The sequence below is a fragment of the Dasypus novemcinctus genome, chromosome 18 (genome assembly GCF_030445035.2).
Source record: "Dasypus novemcinctus isolate mDasNov1 chromosome 18, mDasNov1.1.hap2, whole genome shotgun sequence".
In the NCBI taxonomy this organism is placed as follows: Eukaryota; Metazoa; Chordata; class Mammalia; order Cingulata; family Dasypodidae; genus Dasypus; species Dasypus novemcinctus.
The window spans coordinates 56,782,691-56,804,473 of NC_080690.1; the positions used below are offsets into that span (position 1 = coordinate 56,782,691).

General features: G+C 41.5%; 1 protein-coding gene across 2 annotated transcripts in view; it reads left to right on the forward strand.

Annotated features, from left to right (window-relative positions):
• Positions 1-10,407: 10,407 nt before the first annotated feature.
• Positions 10,408-21,783, forward strand: part of ZNF875 (zinc finger protein 875) — a 34,702-nt gene continuing 23,326 nt past the window's right edge. The window contains exons 1-4 of one of the 2 annotated variants that reach the window (XM_058279309.2): positions 10,408-10,717; positions 11,118-11,175; positions 18,931-19,057; positions 19,500-19,595. In XM_058279309.2, the coding sequence (XP_058135292.1) occupies positions 11,143-11,175; positions 18,931-19,057; positions 19,500-19,595 (256 nt within the window). In that variant the 5' untranslated portion in view covers positions 10,408-10,717; positions 11,118-11,142. Of the gene's footprint in view, positions 10,718-11,086; positions 11,176-18,930; positions 19,058-19,499; positions 19,596-21,783 lie in introns of both variants that reach the window. The other variant, XM_058279308.2, reaches the window with a different exon arrangement.

The window sequence follows — 21,783 nt, forward strand, 5'->3', positions numbered from 1 at the left end:
TAAACCCCTGTTGGTGGGAAATTAAACTTCCTTTATGGAGGTTAAACTCCCATTTTGTTACTGAAATGAAGTGTCACCCAAATATTACTCATAAAAATTTCCACCTAACCCTTTGTTTAAGCTATGCTTGCTTTCAGGAATCGAGTACAGATGTACTAGATACAAAGAAAAGACCTTGGCACAGGTCCAGATAACCGGGTGCAGAAGTGTTGAGAACAACGAAGTCACCGTTGTGCATGTCGAGATAATGCCTCCCTATTAACCTTGACTCCTCAATAAAAGGATTCTGCCTCCTTCCCTTTGGAGAGAAGGTGCTTTACAGACACAGGTCCACCCTTCTCCTCCATTCTTTGATCACAGAATAAAGTTTCTGTTTTATTTTTCAAATCTGGTTTCGTTCAATTGGTGAAACCTGTTTCAAGGATTGAACCCAGAAAGTGGTCGGTAACAATCTGGATTACCCTAATTTCAAAAGTTCTGGTTGTTAGAATTTTCCTTAGTGTTCGTGTGGAAATATTTTATATTTTCCCTCAAAATTCATTCTCTTTTTATCTAGCAATGAATTTTAAGTTTTGCTTTCTTAAATATCCAAAATAAATTTTCTTTTGTTTTCCTTCTGTTACTGATTTCTAACTTAACATTTCGAGTGAGCTAATCAGAGTTAGCTTCAAATCATGTTGACAGTAGTGAGCACGTCCAGAAAGAATCATCACGCAACCGAGGACTTTCTGACTTGGAGCCTCACTTCTCTTACAATTTATCCTTTCATGAATGGGGGCGTAGCAGTTTGATATGCTTATGAATTCCAAAAATAGCTATTGGGTTACGTTTGTAATCTGATCTGTACTTGGACATGATTGAGTTATAATTAGGGTGTTAAGTCCCCACCCCTTGGAGGTCAGGGACTCACAGATAAAAGGCATGGCAAAGAATAGAGTTGAGGGTTTCTGATGTTGGAGTTTGATGCTGAAGACTTAAGCTGGAGCTCCAAGAAGTCAGCACGAAGAGGAAAGAGAAGCCAGCCCCAGGAAGAAAGGAACTTTGAACCCAGAGAAAAGCAAGCCCCAGGAACGTAGGAACCCAGGAAGCCTGAACCCTCACAGACGTTGGCAGCCATCTTGCTCCATTAGACTTTGGTGAGGGAAGTAACTTATGCTTTATGGCCTGGAATCTGTAAGCTTATACCCCAAATAAATACCCTTTATAAAAACCTACCAGTTTCTGGTATTTTGCATCATCACCCCTTTGGCTGACTAATACAGAGGGGCTCTTCCTTAAGCCAGCTAGCTTTGATATTATATATTTATATATGATTTGTTCCTAAGTATTTTCTTGTTTCTTGTGATTTGTTCTATGAGCTGTCAGTGATTTAGCAGTATGTTTTAAAAAATTCTTATAAAGCTTAAGTTGTTCTGCATGTCAACCCAGCACCCACTAATGTCACCCATGCTACTTCCTGCTGTGTATAAATTGGGGTGTGTCCACACCTGAATCTTTCCTTTGTCCCTCGTCCACTGTCATCTCTGGATATGTCCACTGTGTATGTCACTTCCCTTCAACTCTCTCTACTATGGACCCCATGTTCCTGCCTCCCTAGAGATCATTTCTCTCTAGAGTAGCATTTCTCAATAGAAAGATAATGTGAACCTCAAATGTAATTTTAAATTTTCTAGTAGCCTACTTTAAAGAGATTAAAGAGAAATGGGTGAAATTCATTTTAATAATATATTTTATTTAACACAATATATTCATCTTAGCAAATACTCAATATAAAATTATTAATGTGATAATTTACTTTTTCCCCCTAAGTCTTCAAAATCTGGAGTGTATTTTACACTTTCAGTATATATCAATTTGGATTAGTTGTATTTCAAGTGATTAGTAGCCATATGTGGTGAGTGGCTACCATATTGGACAATGAAGATTAGAGTGATTTTGTCTGTACACCTCTATAATCTCTTCCTGTCTCCTTCATTCTCACTGACCACACACCCTATCCCCCACCTGCTCATTCTCCAGCTCAGGATCTGACTATTGCTTCCCCTTCTCTTCTTTTTCTCTTTGTTGTGTTCCTTTACTAACTTGGGGAATAACTTCTATGTCCTTAACATTCTGACCTGATTGCTTCTCTGTCCTACTTTCCTTTTTAAGATTTATTTTATTTATTTACTTCTCCCTGCCCCCTTGTTGTTTGTATTCACTGTCTGCTCTCTGTGTCTGCTCATTGTGTGCTTGTCTTCTTTTTAAGAGGCACTGGAAACTGAACTCGGGACCATCCCATGTGGGACGGAGGCACCTAATCACTTAAGCCACATCTTCTCCCTGCTTGTTGTGCTCTCATTGTATTTCCTCATTGTGCCATCTCATTGAATCAGCTCCCTATACCAGCCCATCACATCAGTTCACTGTCTAGCTCTTCTTTAGGATGCACCAGGAGCCGAACCTCCTGTGTGGTAGGCAGGGGCCCAGCTGCTTGAGTCACATCCAATTCCCCCTGCATTCTTTTAATGGTAAGTTTTCCTCTAACTTCCATTTCAGCCTTTTCCCTTAAGATTTTACATCATTTTTGTTTTTGGCATTTATTTGCAATTACTTCCTAATGACTAATGTATTTGACCCATTAGGGATTTTGACACTTTTCCCATCATTTTCTTACATCTTTTTTGACAGATTTCCAAATTAATTTTAGATTTAAACTAGAAAGTATATTTTTAGAGGTGTTTATAGATTGCCTTATATTTCTGCCTTGATTTTAAAATTAACATATATAGGTATATATATTTTAGGATATAAGGCCTCATTCTAAGTATTGCTATCCTTCTTGGAACATTTTTGATAATTGATAATAATTTTATTTTTTCCTATGTATTTTAGGGTTTCCATTAAACTGATGCAGAGTTTTGTATTGATATCAAAAATTAAAATGTATTTCAAAATATTTCTGCTTGAGTGGTAAGTTATTTTTGCCTAGAAAATGTTTATAAAAATGGGCATGTGGATGATGTACTTTCTTAGACACTACTCAGAGGTGTCAGGATCCCTAGAAGGAAGGGTGGGAAACAGGGCTTCTCATAGTGCAAAGGTCACAGGTTTTCTGGAGGTTTGTGTAAGGATTCTCAGTTTTCTGGAGGTTTGTGTAAGGATTCTCAGGCCCAGTGTTCACCAGCTGGAGAACTCCCTGAATGCTACCTTTTATTTGGAGATATGATACTGCAGATGCTTTCTCAGCATCTTGCAGGTTATTGTTTGAGGAGTTTATTGAGAAACCCTTATAGTCTTCAAGTCTCTATCTCTGCTTCTTCTTTGCTCTTCACCACGGTCATCTTCCCCTGACCTGGCGTTAGATTAGATCGGTAGCTCTTCTAGTGTGGTCCTTGGACCAATGGCATTGGTGTCACCTGGAAACTTGTTCAAAATGCTTATTTTCAGGCCCCATTCCAGACCACTAAATCAGTAATGTGTTGAACAAGCCCTCCAGGTATGTCTGAAGCACACCAAAGTTTGAGACTCACCAGAGAAGGATGATGTTTGAGTTCATGCTAAGCTAATAACTAACACACGTTTGTTCGCTGCCTTGTCTAGTAGGCATATGGACTTTGTATCTTAATCCCCATTGTCCCCTCCTGGAGTTTTCTAGTTCCTTCTACTTGAAGTCTGTCTTTCAGAGTGCCTGCATTGCTGGGCTTTGGTTTCTGGTGAGTTCTATGGTATGTATATCTGCAAATTTGACATTCTGGGTCACGGGGCCAGGCTGTAATTTACCATCTACTGCTGCAGGCAGGAGGCACTGTTCAGAAGGGAACTCCTTATCAACTTCACAATGTAAATGAAATTCATGTAAACATCTTATCCAGGGGATGTATACATATAAATATTTATGTGAACATAAAAAGTCCACATATGTGGGAAAATTCCCCATATACACCATTCATTTATCTATCATCATTTATCTATACTATATATCATTTATCTATACTATACTAGCTCATTTCTCTACCTTATTTTCTGTCACTGTACCCACCTCTACCTGAACATATATTAAGTATATTTTTTAAACACACAAGTATTATGTTTCCTCTGTGTTTTTTCTCTCACCACTACCCTTCCCTCCATCCCCCAAACATGAGAACAGGGAGCCTTCTCCCCAGTTCAATGTGGAACCAGCAGTTCTCAGAGCCTGGGGAGGTCCCAGCTTCTCCTGAACTCCCTTCCAGTTTCTCCTCTGCTTTAGCAGAGGCTTCAGCTGGAAGTGGGTTTTGCTGCCACCCTGTGACTTTTTTACCACACAGGTGATGAAACCACAGTCTTGTCCTGAACCCCTGGGTTTCTGCATGAGTGGATTTAAATGCTGTGTCTTTCGGAGGGCAGGCCTGTGATTTCCCCCATTTCTTTCTTGAGGGACTCCATTTTCACAAGGTGTTTATTGACTCCCCATTTGTTCACTTGCACCCAGCATCTGGTGACATTATCTTTACTGCCCCCTTTTTAAAAAAAGATTTATTTATTTATTTCTCTTCCCCCACCCCCAGTTGTCTGCTCTCTGTGTCTATTTGCTGTGTTCTTCTGTGACCGCTTCTATCCTTATCAGCGGCACCGGGAATCTGTGTTTCTTTTTGTTGCATCATCTTGTTGCGTCAGCTCTCTGTCTGCGCGGTGCCATTCCTGGGCAGGCTGCACTTTCTTTCACGCTGGGAGGCTCTCCTTACGGGCCGCACTCCTTGCGTGTGGGGCTCCCCTACGCGGGGGACACCCCTGCGTGGCACAGCACTCCTTGCGCGCATCAGCACTGTGCATGGGCCAGCTCCACACAGGTCAAGGAGGCCTGGGGTTTGAACCGCAGACCTCCCATGTGGTAGGTGGATGCCCTATCCATTGGGCCAAGTCCGCTTCCCTTTACTGCCTTTCTGTTGTGTGTAGGATGGGAAAGTCTCCATACTTAAATCTTCTGTGTTTCTTATTCAATGTCAATCCCTGAATATATTCTCCAGTGGTGCCTGCCATCTTCCTTTCACCTGTAGTGTGATCTTGGGCACCCACCTCCCCACCATCCCTTTTAGTGTGACTTTATGTGGATGCTCTTCCAGCCTCATCCATCCTCATTGTGCCCCATGGTGTCTGGCTATTACCTCTCTCTCTTATGTCCCATAATTCTGTTGGTTTTCCAACCTGAATATGTCTTCGAGCTCCTTGATTTTCTGCTTCTAAGTCATAGATTACTTTAAGGCTACAAGTTTTCCTCTAAACACTATTTTGGATTCATTCTACAAGTCTTGCTTCATAGTTTTATTCATCGGCATTCATTGGAAATGAAATTATTTTAAAATTATTTCTTCTTTAGTCATCGATGACTTAGACTCCCTCCATCCCCAATTCTGGAGTTTTGTTCTGCCCTTTTTAAAAAAATTTTTTTATCTCTGCCCCTGTAGCTTTTTGCATGCTGTCTGTGTCCATTCACTATATGCTCTTCTGTGTTTTTGCTTTTCTTCCTTTTTTTTTGTTGCATCACCTTTCTGAGTCGGCTCCCATGGTGTCTGCAGGCCGAGCAGCACTCCACAGTGTGCAGGTGAGCCTGCCTTCCAAGGAGGCCCCAGGATGTGAACCCAGGGCCTCCCACATGGCAGACGGGAATCCAACTGATTGAGCCACAGCTGCTTCCCTGTTCTGCCCTTTTAGTAATCATTTCTATTTCAATGTTTGAGTTTCAAACTAGAAACTATTTAAAATGTGTATAAAGTTTAATAATGCTCTACTTTCTTAGCACTGTCTATTTTTAAGATTGTAGTATCTCTGAGCGCTGCTGTAGCCTCATTCTACAGGTTTAAATCTGAAGTATTTTCAATCTTGTTTCTTCCTAAGTATTATACAGTTTGCAGGTTGATTTCTTCTTTGATCTACCAGTAGTTTTAGAGCTTCTAATTTCAAATAATTTTTCAGGTTTTTTTTGTTTTAGTGATTTTTATCAAATATGTTAATTTTAATCAGACATGTTCTCTAGATGAACATGAACATGTTTCTTTTACTGTTTACAATTTCTGTGGCTCAGAGCCCAAATAGAAGTGTGGGAAATAAGACTGATACTGAACAAAATCAGGTTCTTTGCTCCTGCATTTTTTTTAAGGAGGTACCAGGGACTGAACCCAGGACCGTATAAATGGGAAGCAGGTGCTCAACCACTGAGCTACATCTGCTCCCTTCTTTTTTTTTGTCTTTATTTTTTTAATGTTACATTAAAAAAATACGAGTTCCCCATATATCCCCCACCCCCTCCCCCCATTCCTCCCCCCATAACAACAACCTCTTCCATCATCATGAAACATTCATTGCACTTGGTGAATACATCTCTGAGTACCACTGTACCTCATAGTCAATGGTCCACACCATAGCCCACACTCTCCCACAGTCTACCCAGTGGGCCATGGGAGGACATACAATGTTTGGTAACTGTCCCTGCAGCACCACCCAGGACAACTCCAAGTCCCGAAAATGCCCCACATCACATCTCTTCCTCCCACTCCCTAGCCCCAGTAGCCACCATGGCCACTTTCTCCACACCAATGCCACATTTTCTTCAATTACTAATCACAATAGTTCATGAATAGAATATCAGTAAGTCCACTCTAATCCATACTCTATTCCTCCATCCTGTGGACCTTAGAATGGTTGTGTCCATTCCACATCTATATTAAGAGGGGGCTTAGATTCCACATGGATGCTGGATGCAATTCTCCTGCTTTCAGTTGTAGGCACTCTTGGCTCCCTGGTGTGGTGGTTGACCTTCTTCACCTCCATGTTAGCTGAGTGGCTTAAGTCCAATAAACCAGAGTGTAGGAGTTGCAAGTCTGTTGAGGCTCAGGGCCTGGCTATCACATGGTCAGTCCAGAGATTCAGGTCCCCTGGGTATACACTAAACCCCAGCATCAACTACAGATCCTGTAAAAGGAACAGGAGAGGCTTGTGAACAAAGGTCACATCTGAGTCCAGCTCCACCACACAGAAACACAAACTCCAAAGTAGGGCCAACTGACATGGCACTGAACTCCATCTGCCGTGACCATAGAGCCTGTGGGTCTCTGTAGCCCTTAGAAGAACCAATATCTGCGGTTGCATCTACTTTATCTGTCTTTGGGACTTCGCTGAGGTATGCATAAGGGCAACCCCTCTGATAACCTCCTGGCTCTTTTTGGAGACTCATAGCCATACAAACTCATTTGTCCTTTCCATTTCCCCCTTTGATTCAGGTCAAAAAGCATTTTTAACTCCTGGTATTATATCTAGATTGAGATATTCTGCTGGTCTGAATTGACCCTTTTATTCAAGGTTATTTTCTAGTTACATCATCAGCTGGTACTTGGTAGTAATCCCTTGGCACCAGGGAGGCTCATCCCTGGGAGTCATGTCCCACGCTGGGGGGAAGGCAACACATTTACATGCTGAGTTTGGCTTCAAGACTGGCCACATTTGAGCAACACAGAGGCTCTCAGGAGGTAACTCTTAGGCACCCTGCATCTCTAGGCCTTGTTCTTATTTCAGGTGCACAGACTTACAAGCATAGTCATTAGTATCAAGGGCTCATTGTTGGACCTTCCTTCTTTTTTGGTCTTTGCGTTGCACTTGGGGGATTGTTGCTGTTCCTTTAGGGACTGTGATAGAGCTCCCTTGGCTAGGAAGTCAGCACTCCATCAGTTGTTTTTTAATTGTAACCACTATGAAAATATCCAAACATTTTATGTACCCTGGATATATGCCCTGGAGAACTCCCTGCCAACCATGTGTCTCCTGTCAATAACATCCCACACCAGTATTCCTCCCCTGCCATTGTTGAACCTCTCTGTGATCCAAAACTTCTTCAAAAATGAAGCCAAATATATTGCCAGTTTCCATTAATAGTAAAATGGAATATAGTGATGAGTTTAAAGGTTAGCTATAGAATATATATGAATTTAGAAAAATTAAGGTAAAAATAAATTGGGGTATCAAAAAATTTAAAAAGTGCAAAAGCTTTGTTTTTGATGTTTTGCCTTCCATCACTGCAATAAGTGTTGCCCTGTATGCAAATTGGCAAGGCAACTTCTTCTGTCTTTTCCTCAGTGTCTATGTCCTTTCTTTTTCTTTTTCTTTTCCTAAGCTTATCGTCACAAAAGTTTTAGATCACAGTAATTCAAATATACAATATACAATACTCCCACATATCATAATGTAAAAAGATAACTAAAAATTTAGAAAATTGTATAGCCTAAAGTATAAACTACAATGTAAACTCAAATGTTACCTTGTTTGAAAGCTATTGTCTCAGTATCTGTACATCAGTTTCAGTAAATATAATATGAACATGTAAAAAGATTATTGCTGTGGAAGGGAAAAGGGTTTTATGTTGGATATGTGGGAGTACTGTATATTGTATATGCTCCCTTCTTAATGCATTTTAAAAGCCAATTCTTAAAACATTGAGATTTCAAAGAGTGAAAGCATTTATTTGTTTAGAACAGTGGCCTAATGGCCCCAAAACTGTCTCTGGGAACTGCAGTTATCCTGATAATTTTATAATCTCCAGATTTAGCAATTTATGCTAATAAGTAATTTATGTGGGACTGGCCCTGGTTCTTTCATTAATAAACATTAAGGGGCTGAACAGGACGGGTAAAAAATGGAGGTGAGGCACAAGGTTATTATAATCATAAGACAATCATTATCAGGAATCAAGGCATCTGGGAACAGGGGATACAGAATGGGAGTCAGTCATGAGGTTCTTATGGAGTTTCAACACAGGAGGGTGGAGTGGTTGACATGTCAATAGAAATAGTCATATGCAAGGGCAAGATCCATCTGAAATAGTCAAAATATCAGGTAGAATGACCATATTCAAAGAGAGGTCAGTTTAGCCATTTGCAGTAATTGCAGATATCAACCTTTGGCTATTTAATAATATCCTGGAAGTAAAAGGCATCTATATAATGATTTGGTAATCATTTGTTTATTCTTACTCCTCGGTTACAAGGCTCCTCAAAGCACAGGCATCATAGAGGGCTTTGAGGCATACTCAGATCCACAGTATATTATTGTACCTAGGGCTAGCATTCAGTAAATATCACCTTTGATTTAAACAAACCCAGTTGTAAATTTGTCAGTGGTGGCCGTGTAGCAGAAAAGAATTTAAGGGAGCACCATATTTAAGCACTCTGGGCTAGAATTAGGGCCCTGGAATGACCCTCCTTCCCTCGCACCCATCCTAGGGGAAAGGCTGACACTTAACGTGCAAACCCTGTTTTTTAATTTTCCAGGCAAAGGGATGCTGGAAAGAGACTCTGGAGAGGTGTGTGAAGATTAAAGAATCATCTTCCATTATTAACACTAAGGCCTTGTAGAAGCCTTGGGGGCGGGGCTTTGGGAAAGATGGTTACCAGGAAACTAGGAATATTAAGGAAATCAGAAAAGGAAAAGATAAGATCACCCATCATTCAACAAATTCAGTTCAAAGATCCTAAAGGACTCTTTCTGGCTACTAAATACCCAGAAGCCAAGGCCTCACCCTCCCACCAAGGCTATAGACCAGTAGGAGCCAAGAAGTTCATATAAAGGGTCAGATCAATCCATGCGTTCATTAGTGCCAGATCTATGGGTGCAAATTTTAAGGGGGTGCCAAAAACCACAGTAATCAAAATAAATATTTTAATATAATATCCTTAAAAAATCAAAATAATGCAAAAAAAAAAAAAAATTCCACGATGAGCAAAACAGAATTATCCATCCCCTCACTTCCCACCTTTCAGTACCACCACCACCCTGGGAAATTTGCTCCCAATTGCGCCTTTCCCCCACCCTCCAATAAAAACGCCGCGGATTTCTGATCAAACCGCACTGCCTCAGCACCACCATTACCACTACGACCACCAAGGCACCTTTGGCTGTTTTCCCTAAGTCCAGTCTCCTCCACCCGCCGATATCCCTTCCCCACGTCCCCCAAATTCCGGAGACACAACCAGAGCGGCCTCCACCTCCAATCCGAGAGTGTGGCCCAAGGCGATCCCGCTCTCCCCGAAAATAGCCTGGGGATCCTCTGTCAGTCCTGTCTCCTCCTCCCTGTATCCCTCTCGTCCCGGGAACGCAAGACTACAGCCATCCCAACCAAGAGCCTAGGACTAGCCGCATTCCGCTGCCCCCCGCCTCTAAACGTCTAGCCCGGAGCCGCGCAGTACCCGCCCCGCTCAGGCTCCGCCCGTGCAGACCCTCGTTTCTGCACCGGGAAGGCCACAGCGGGGCTGGACTAGCGCAGGTGAGCCTCGCTCCTCCGCACCACTGAAGAGCAGTGCCTACGGTCTGGCCACCCGGCGACGAAATACACCCACAGGGCCCACACTTCCCGGATCTTCACCTGACGCCGGGATTACATTTCCCAGGAGCCTCGCGGTCTGGGCATCTTAACAATGGGCTCCTTGTCAGAGGGGTGCAGATAAAGTCACCCTGTGTTGGCAAGGCCACCTCCCCCGCCTCTCCGCCCTAAAGACTACACTCCCCAGACGCCTCTGCGCCCGCCGTCGCCCTCCCTCGCCCCCGCCCCTCAGCTTGCCCAGTTGGCGTAGCTGGAGCGCTCGCGGCTGGTGGGTCGCGCGGGCGAGCCCTGCTGGCCGCGGGGTAGGCCTCCTCGCTCCAGTCTTTCCCACACCTGCGCTTGGTTGCCCGGGCTTCAGCCTCAGAATCAGCAACGTCCATGCCCCATTCCGTGAGTGCCCTGTAGGCATGGCCTCATCCAGTCAGCACGTCCCTTTGCTTGTCCCCATTTTGCTCACAGGCCGGGAGAGGCAGAGCTGCCTCTGAACTCGGGCGCTCTTCTTTTTTCTTTCATTCGAGCCCACAGGGTTAGAGACAAACTCTCACTCTGCCGGGCGAAAGGGGCTTCCCTCCCTGGCCAGAGCTTGAGCCTGCGCTTGTCCGTACTCTACCACCCTAGGGCTTTGGCTGGCAGTTGGCCTGCGCTGGTGATTTTTGTTACACCTCCAACCCTCAATTGTGCGGCTGTGGAGCAGATCCCACTTTGATTCGTGGGGAGGTTTCTACCTCGGCACTCTCTCATTTCTTTTCACATCCCTAGATCTATCTTCTGAGACTTTGCCCTTCTCCAGGGAGAGCACTCAGGAGACCAGGAAAATGGCCACGGGGCTCCTGAGAGCCAAAAAAGAGGTGAGAATTTCCTGTAATTCCATGTTGGCTGTCAATAGGATGGATCTGTTCCCTTTCCTTGCCCTGTATAATGCCTTGTTGATATAGGGTAAAGCCCACTTCTGGTCCTGAAGGAGTGACTCATCTTACCTGGTGTCCTCCCTCAGCATTCCTTTCTGCTTCATCTATGCCTTAGTCACCCACCAAGTAATTGTGAACAACATACATGGAGCAGTTTAAATGAAAATACGGGGATGTCCATGCTCAACAGTCCAATGATGTGGATGAAGAGCAGGGACAGCAGCGATCTCCTGGGCCTGAAGTGGTGGGGAGAACTTCCAGGAGGTCCAGGGCTGTCTGAGCTGCCCCTGAAGGGTTTGGTAATTTGGAGAGTTGAAGCAAGACATGCCATTGGGAGGAGGGCACGATGTGTGGTAATACTCAGATGCTAGGCCACGGGGCACACTGCCCTTGACACAGTGTGGGAGGATTGTAGTGGCCAATGGACTTATTTAAGGTTGATTTAAAAAATATGTATGGGTGAAGATACAGACATAGTTGTCCACATGTGGAACAAGGAGGAGTTTGAAATTTTACCCAGATTTTAGATTTGAGAGCATTTCTAGCATCTGACAATTGGGAGATTTCACCAGAAATTCTGGATTGCCTGCTTCTCTGAGAATAAATCTGCCCTGAAGTGCATTGTCCCTTGTGTCAGGCAATTTGAGTAGAACAGGGCCTTCATCATTTAGACAGGGCCTGCATGGTCTATTTACTGCACTTCCTACGGTCTCCTCCACACTCAGGTTGAAACTACTGGCCAGCTCGCCACTCTGCCTCTTTTATTTTTATTACCTGCTTGGTTCCTGAAGACTTTGCAGTTTCCACCTCTGAGTCAAACAATTTGGAATGCCAGGCTTAGGAGTGTAGACTTTGTCTTTGATCAAGCTGGATTTTGAAGGATGTTGATAAGAGATATTTCATAAGGAAAATAGTGGACATAGTGTTTGATGGTATACAGGAGCTAAAAGGAATGCTTTCTAACCCCTGAGAATGGTGATTGTGCTGAACTTAATTTAATGCAGTTAACACTTACTAAGCCTCTACACAGTTAACAGGCTGGTTACAGTAATTTTTTAAAAATATGGATTGATTTGGCTCGTTCAGCATCCTATCAAAAATCAGAGTAAAAGTTGGAGAGAAAAAGAGATCTGGATTAATTCTTAGTTCAAGCCTCCTGTGGTAGAGAGTTACATGTTCCTGGATGTTATCAGAACAAATTTGAGTTCTATGTTTCTCATTTGTAAAATATTTCATTCATTCATTCCTTCATTCATTCATTCATATTATTTTATGATATAATGTATCAGTACCAAAAAGGCTTAAGGAATCCAATTCAGGACATTTCTTAAAGTAACATTGAATCATTTGTGTGTGTACTTTTTTTTACCTGTCAATGATAATAGGGAATCATTCTGATTTGCTAAGAAAAAGCAGAAGTTTGTATCCATTGACTTTTCCTGCCCTGGCTTTCCCACTTTTAGTAGGTTGACTCTGAACTGTATCCTGTCTATAGCTAACATCTTCCTCAATATAGCTTTTTTTTTTTTTTAATAAAATTATTCAGGAAAAATTGATCAAAGGACACAATCATTTGAATGCCTAAGTTGTTTAAGATGACATCTCTGTGCCTGGAGGAATACCTGGCATAAATGAAATGTCTGGTGCATGAAGAAACTACCACCTTCAATAAATTATTTGAAGAAATTAAATAACAAAGGAGTTTTTTGTTGTTTGTCTTGGAATATATTATCTAAGGCATATAATTAGCCACATATTTCAGGGGGTTTAAGTATTAGATTTTCCAGGCACTATGATATATATGACATCTGAATTACACTGAAAAATCTAAGGAAATATACAGTAGGATTTGAGGTATCACTGTGAAGAACCTCTGCCTAAGAGGATAAATTGGAATTTGTATTAAGCTTCTAACAAACGATATGGGTTGGCAGGTACATGTTACTAATTCTTAGTATTTTATCATTGATTCTCTTCAGTGAATTTGCTGTATGTCTGCTGTGTGCAAAACACTATGATAGCCTACATTTAATGATGTGTAAAGCACTGTCTATGCAGGAGTTTGTTTTTTTTTTTAAGATTTATTTATTTATTTAATAACCCCCCCCCCCCCCGCCGTGTCTGTTCTCTGTGTCCATTCACTGTGTGTTCTTCTGTGTCCGCTTGCATTCTTGTTAGCAGCACTGGGAATCTGTCTCTTTTAGTTGTGTCATCTTGCTGCATCAACTCTTTGTGTGTGCAGCGCCACTTCTGGGCAGGCAGCACTTTTTTGCGTGGGGCAGTTCTCCTTACGGGGCACACTCCTTGCACGTGGGGCTTCCCTTTGCAAGAGACACCCCTGTGTGGCACAGCACTCCTTGCGCATGTCAGCACTGCTGTGGGCCAGCTCACCACATGGGTCAGGAGGCCCTGGGTTTGAACCCTGGACCTCCCATGTGGTAGATGGATGCTCTATCAGTTGAACCAAATCTCCTTCCCCAGGAGTTTTTCATTTTATTTTGGTTTTCATCTATCTTTGGGATTTGAGTTAATTAAATCATTTATACATATACATACACACATACCGGCATGCATATATTTTTACAGGCCTTAATGATAAAATCATAGTGTATTAGGACTAGTGACAGTAAAAATGCCCCAAGCCCATATTTCTAAAACAGCCAGCATTTATCCCACTGAAAGTGGCTTCCATGATAATCCAACAAATGGAAGATCCCACTTCACTACTTCTCAATTTTTAGACATTTAACTTGTTCCCAATGTTTAATTTTTATAAATATTGTCAACTTTGTACATGAATTGCTTTTATGGATTTGCATTTCTTCTCAAAATAAATATGACAAGGTGAATAGAATGACTATATTGAAGCACTATGCACTCATTCCTGTTGGAGCTTTGAACTCTGCCTGTTCTAAAACAATTATTTCTTCCTTTTTTGAGATTCCATTCTTCCTTCACCATGTCTTTACTTAATACATGCAGTTTTATATTCCCAGGGCAGTTTTTCTCATTCTCTCATGCAGATGCTCATAGTAGCCTCCTGATTTGTTTCCACAGGTTGATATGGGCCTTTGCTACCCAATGCATGTTTTGGTAATCCTTATTTTCCCCATACATTACAGTAACATCACTTTTGTTACTGTTTTTGTTCAGAAACCTTTAGTGGCTCACAACAGTGTCTTAGATATTCAGGACAGTTTTGATTTCAAATTTTTTGTCCTGGTGTCTGATATCATGTTCTGATCATTCATTCCAAAAATGTGTCTATTTAATCACCACAGTGAAGTCATCTCATACATATCTTTAACTGAGATAAATTCACTGTTTATGCACTCAGCTGAAAAAAGGGAGAAAAATAACTATTAAAATAGTTTAGGTAAATTTGTCCTTTTCCATTTAATAAGCTTATACCCAGGAGAGAGCGAGAGATGGGAGGACTGAATCTGCTACTCTCTAAATCTTTCTTCTGAGTTTCTCACAGCATGAGCATCTCAGCAAGGCTAGGGTAATACCAGTCATAAGATATTTGTCATATAACGTGACTCCTCTATCAGCATATCAGCCTTTGCTAAATAATAAACCACTCCAAAACTTGGTGGCTTGAAATAAAATCACTTATTTGCACATAATTTTGTAGGTTGGCATTTGGGGTTGGGCTTGGGTGGTTGGTTCTTTTGTATGTTTCACCTGTGCTTGCTCATGTTGCTGTAGTCAGCTGATGGCTTGACTGGAGTTCGATGACCACCCTTGTGTGACAGTTAGCAAGCTGGTTGGCTGGGGTGTCTTGGTTCTTCTTGGTTTTCTTCCACATGGTCTTGGCAGTCTAGAGACTGCTCGGGCTTGGTCAAATTGCGGTCTCAGGTTTCCCTACACAGCAAGAGAGAGAACAGCCCCAATGAACAAGCACACTTTAAGCCTCTGCTTAAGATGAGTTATTTTTCCCCTTCTACCCCCAACTACCTAGCTAGCAAATGATGGTTGTAGCAGTTTGATATTGTTTATAAATTCCAAAAACAGATATTTGATTATGTTTGTGAACTGGCCTGTTCCTCTGGGCATATTAGATTGGATTGGATTCAAAGGTTTCACTTTTACTTGATTAAATAATGATTAAAGCTTCGATTAGGCCATATCAATAGGACATTGAGTAGAGAAAACGAAATGGCAGAAGAGAAAGTTGGAGTTTTGATATTGGAGCCCCAGGAAGTAGACACCCAGAGAAGTAGATATGTGAGGAACAAGAGAAGACTCCATTAGACATGGCAGAGGCCCCGGGAAGAGAGATGAGCCATTAGCCTTATAGTCTACAGCTGACCTTGTAGAGAGAGCAGAGCAGCTGAGTCCAGAGAGGAACAAGCCCTGGGAGAGAGACAAGACTTATCCCAACCTATAGCTGATATTGGAAGAAGCTGGGACCACAGAGCCTTAAGAGGAAGAGGGAGGCTGAACCCTTGCAGACATCAGCAGCCATTTTGCCCCAACACGTGGCAACAGACTTTGGTGAGGGAAGAAGCTTATGCTTTATAGCCTGATAACTGTAAGCATCTACCCCAAATAAATACCTTTTATAAAACCCAACAGATTTCTCGTATTTTGCATCAGTACCTCTTTGACTGACTAATACAATGGTGAAGTGGGGACAGGAGACCTGTAATAGGCACTCCCATTCAAAAAGGGAAGTAATGGGAAGCACATAGGAGGCCTCTTTTCATTCTGAATTATCTCTAGCCCTTTTGGTCCAAGCTGATTCAATTTCCTTTAAAACTCTATGGGTTTTCTGTGTATTAGATTATAGTCCACTTGGTTAGACAAGAACTATACTCATAAAATTCTTTTTGAGATAAGCCTTTTATCTTTAGGCAGGGTATGAGGGTGCTTTGGGACAATGTCTGAGGGAATCTCAAAAGCCCTTTTGTCTATTTTAGAGAGTCTATTAGGTACCACCTTAATACTTTCAGACGTCTTAATGAAGGATCTTTCACCAAACTCTTGATTTGATCTTTATCTTGAGGGCATTTCTTATTTTGAGACTCTTTTGCTGAATAGAGAGACTGGAGATGTAAAAACAGTTTTAGTTTCCAACCCAGTAAGTCCTGGCTCCTCTATATTTCCTCTAACTGATGCTTGCAAACTGCATAGTTCCTTCTTTAGCACTTCTCTTTCTGTATGTTATCATAAACAGGTAGAAGCATCCAACTGAAGCAACCTTTCTGGAGATCTCTGTAGCCAGAACTGAAAATTTATTTAATATATTTTCCAAGTTACTGCAGGCAGTAGTTTTCCTAATATATCGCATGAGTTGCCTTTTTCAAGTTGCTCTGTCAGTTTCCTCACCACATTTCCAGCCTCCACTAACAGGCTGTTTACCCCTCTTCCATCCTTTGCTAACCGTTTTATGGATGCTTTTCCAGCCTCTGCCCTGTCCTGATCCCAAAGCTAATGTTACATATTTAGGGTATTTGTTATCACAGCACTTTACTTTTACATATTAATTTAGTGGCTTAAAAAAAGTTACTAGCTTAAAACAAAATAATTTATTAGTTCATAATTTTCTGGATTAGCAATTAAGCTTGGCATACCTGGTGGTTTTCCTGTTGGCTTAAAGAGTAACTTTAGTCAGCTAGATGGGCTCACATGCCTAGTGGCTGGGATGCCTAGTTCATGGGTCTCCTTCATATGGCCTCTCTGGCAGGTAAGTTCAGGTTGCAGGTAAGCTCAGGTTATAACATGGTGGCCTCAGGGGTTCCTGTGCAGAAGGATTATGAGTCAGGCCTCCCCTGCACTTGACTTCACTTTAGTTCTCTGAACTGCTGGCTGCATTGCTACTCAGTGGGAGAGGCTTGGAATGGATCATGAGGAGTCAGTTCTACAATGTTTACATACCTCCTTTGTGCCAGCTAGTTGTATCTTTGATTCTCAGACAAAGAAACCATGAGTTGTTCCAGAGCTGTTCAAAAAACAGTTGTCCTGAATTTGTTAAAATGAGATAGGTTAGTTTCTAATGTAGGTTCTTCATCTGAGATATTCAAGGGGTTTTTTTTTTGTTGTTGCCTAGAATTTTTCTCTCCTAAATTTTGTGAACAGTTTTAAACATGCAGAAAGAATACAAAGGCTTGTACGTTGAACACTCATATACCTACTACCTAGATTCAACAATGAACATTTTCCTAGATGCGCTTTATGACCCATATGTACCTTGCTCTATTATCAGTTCAAGGATAATACTCAAGTATTGCCTTAAATGCAGAATTTAGTCTGTCCTCAGCATAAGCTACCACCCCATAGTAGAGGATATTTTATGTTCCTTTGGCATTTCAAACCCTCTAAAGGCTGCTACAGTCTTTTCCAGCTAGCCACTTTTAACTCAGTTCCCTCCAATCCCATATGCCTTATCTGAAGAATCCTACCTCTTTTCTCTCCTTGATACCTCCAGATCCTGCCTGCCCTTTAAGACTGAGACCTCTCTCTCATCCAACATGTCCTGATCTCTATCCCACATGATCTCTGCCTCTTGAGATTTTTCTAGTCCAATGATTACAGCCATGGCAGTACTTAAGAGTGCTAAAAGTGTAAAAGCCTGAACCCTATCCCCAGAGAATCTGATTTTATTGATTTGTGGTGGGGCCCAGGAATCCATATCTTTAAAAAGCACGAAGATAGCGCTAATATATAGTCCAGGATGAGGAGTGAAAACCACAGCTCTTGCTTATATCTGTGAGTTTCCATTTGTGGTTAAGTACATTGGGACTGCTATTACTGTAAGGGAGGAGGGGTCTTAAGGCCATTCCACATCCAATTAGAACAGTTGAGACAGGAAATTCAGGGGAGGGTCCTTCCTGGGGAGGGTACAGCATGGAATTACTTTGAGTGACACAATGTCGTAGGGATTTAGGCAATAAAAGTTAATAGCACATGTATTATCTTACATATGCACCTAGTTCGGGAGTGGGATTTTACATAACTGGCCAGGAAAGACTTCCTGGCGTGTGCAGCAGTCAGCTGTCTGAGTACTTCACATTTATGAATTCATTTAATCCCTACCACAACCCTGTGAGATAAGCACTGTTATTCTCGTTTTAAGAAGAAACTGAGGCAATGAGAGGTTAGCTAATTTGCTCAAGGTTATACTAGTTGTGGGCAGACGTGGGCTTCTAATCCAGGCAGTGTGGTAGAAGTCCTTGCTCTTCACCACCATTCACCTCTACTCTTGAGGCCTGAGCAGGGAATGTGGCAGTGTGAGTTAGGGGAAGGAGTGAGTCCTGCTGTATGAAGTTTATGAAGTGGTGGATTATTTACCTCACTAGGGGCTCAGCTGCTTCAAGTAGAACACAAATGGTTAGACTCTCAGAAGTTTTTCAAATTCAGAAAGATAATGCTTTTATTCTTATTTAATTTGTATATGTATATGTATGAATGTGATGTCTTCCTCTTCTCTCTGCCTATATTTAAAGCTCCCCAAGTATAAGGATTTATTTATTTTTGTTTGTTTTGCTTTGTTCTTATCCCCCTAGCAGCCAGCCTAGAATGTTGATAGTAATAGGTATACACATGATGGCTGGCTGGATAGAGCCCCTGGCACCAAAGGTCAACTTCCAAAGTAAGGTCTAGAAATCTTATCTACCTTCCTCAGGACAGCCTTTTCAATCCTCAGCAGGGCTGACTCCTGAATGAACCAGGGTATGATTTGTGTTATAGGTGTCTGTGGCATTCAGAGATGTGGCTGTGGATTTCACCCAGGAGGAGTGGAGGTTGCTGAGCCCTGCTCAGAGGAACCTATACAGGGAAGTGATGCTGGAGACATACAACCACCTGGTCTCACTAGGTAAGGATGGCTTCCCTTAGTGCTTAAAATCTGCCCCACAGATCATCTTCCACTGATCACGAGAAAAGGCTACCCATGCAGCAGCTTTGTCTTAGGGTTAGGCTTAAAAGCAATAATTTATCTTTTCCATCAAGGTGAATCTGGTAAAGCAGGTAGATTTATTCAGGTTGCATATGACATTCTGCACTTCCAGTCCTCTCTTCCAAGGCTGGGATTCTCTTCCTGCTTTATCTTGCTCTCAAAACCCAGGAGATTTTCATCAGTATGCTGTCTTTTTAATTGGAGTCAGCTTTCCCTTCTCAACCCTTTCCTGCACAGACTTCACTATTCATAGACCTTTTGTCCACCCTCTTGGTTTCCCCACCCATTTTGGCTTTGAGTTCTGGAATGGCCCCTGGAGCCCATGATCAAGAATCTCTTTGTTTTCTTTCTCTATGGGCAGGAATTCCATTTTCCAAGCCCAAACTCATTACTCAGCTGGAGCAAGGGGAAGAGCCCTGGAAAGAAGAGAGAAAACGTCTTTTGGGCTTCTGTCCAGGTAAGTGGGAGTACAAGGCAGATGGGACAGCAGCAGCTTGGCAGGTGGGGAAGGAAGAGGTATCTCTGAGTTAGTAAGGAGGAAGCTCTTCTCTAGGTCTAGGCTGGTAAGGCTGCCTTGACTGGCCTCCCTTCTAGGACATCATCATTATTGGTTGAGAGAGGGAGGGGCTTTCCTGGCTTTTCTTGTCTTTTTCCTCTACCAGGAAGCCTCCCTTCTTCCCACGTGGCCTGCCTTTTCCAATATGCTTAGTCTGTCCTCATTTGTGGACTTTTCTCTCTCTGCCTAATATTTTAAAAAAAACTTGCACCTACCCCACAAGCATTAAGTCTGCCAGCCTTCTAGATACTTTCCAGTTTCTCCTATGCTAAGCATAATTATCTATAGTGTTGTTTTGCATATTTTAAAACTTTATTTTAATGGCACTGTATTAGTCAGCCAAAGGGGTGCTGATGCAAAATACCAGATATCTGTTGGCTTTCAGAAATGGTATTTATTTGGGGTAGGAGCTTACAGATACCAGGCCATAAAGCATAAGTTACTTCCTTCACCCAAGTCTGTTTTCATGTGTTGGAGCAAGATGGCTGCCGACATCTGCTAGGGTTCAGGCTCCCTGGGTTCCTTCCTCTCTTCCTGGGTCTTGCTTCTTTCCAGGCTCATGGTTCCTCTCTTCCCAGGGCTTGTTTCTCTTTCCTCTGTGTGCTTACTTCCTGGGCTCCAGCTCAGGACTCCAGCATCAAACTCAAACATCAAAACTCCAACATAAAAAAAGGTCCAACTCTGTCCTTTGCCATGTCTTTGATCAACACCCTACTGGCACAAGAGGTTTACTTGATTACTTAATCCTGTGAATCCAATATAATCTAATATGCCCAGAGGAAAAGAACAGTTTACAAACATAATCCAATATTTCTTTTTGGAATTCATCGATAATATCAAACTGCTACAGACACCATATTATATATCTTTTTTGCAGTTTGTGCTCTTCATTGACAACTTCCATGATATGCGTGGCTCTGGTTCATTTATTTTTACTACTCTGTAGTATTGCAGTAAATGCATAATTATAATACAGTTCATTTATCCACTCCATTTTTGTTGGACACTTATGGTTTTACCAATTTTGGTTATTAAAGAATGCTGCTATGAACATTCTCTTATTCGTGTCCTTAGACAAATAGGCACTTGCTTCTCTAGAATATATAGCTAGGAGTGGAATAGTCATGTCACAGTATGTGCTCTTGTTCAATTTGACTATATAATGCTAAATTATTCTCCAGAGTTGCTTTTACTCATGTAGCATTGATGAGAATTCTAGTTGCTCTGTTCCTTTGTTAATACTTAGGGTAGTCAGACTTCAGTTTTTGTCCATCTTTTCGATATGAAATGGCATCTCACAGAGGTTTTAATTTGATTACCATTGCGATTGAGCAACTTTTCGTAGGTTAATATGTTGATTGGCATTGGTGTTTCCTCTTCTATAAATTGCCTATTCAAATTTTTTGCTTGCTTTTTTTTTTCTTACTGATTTGTAGAAATTCCTTCTAAATCCTAGGAATAAATAGTTAGATATATTGTGTCTGTCTTCTTCCAGTTTGTCGCCTGCCTACCTGCATTTTAAACAACTTTAAAATTTTGAAATTATTTAAGACTCAATTTAAAAAAATAACAGAAAAATCTCATGTACTCTTCACATAGCTTTCCCCAATGATAACATCTTATATATTCATAGTTCATTTTCAGAACCAGGATATTGACATTGGACATTGGTATAATACTTTTAAATAAACTCAAGCCCTTAGATTGAGATTTCATCAATTTTTACATGTACTCTTTTTTGTTGTTATTGTATAGAACTATGAAATTTTATTTCATATATAGATTCATGTAACCACTACCACAATAAGGATATTGAACTGTTTCATCACTACAAAGAAGCTCTCATGCTACTGTCCTTTCAACTTTTACCCTGGTAACCATTGATCTGTTTCTATCACTCTAATTTTGGTATTTCAAGAGTATTATAAAATTTACTTTAAAAATGGCTTTTATAATAATTTTTAAATTTTCAGTGTTCTTGGATTTGTCAATTTTTGTTGTGGTTTGTGGGGTTTTTTGTGTCTCATTTAAGAAATCCTTCCCTCTGTCAAGGTCATAATAACATTATTTAGATTTTTTTCCTATAATT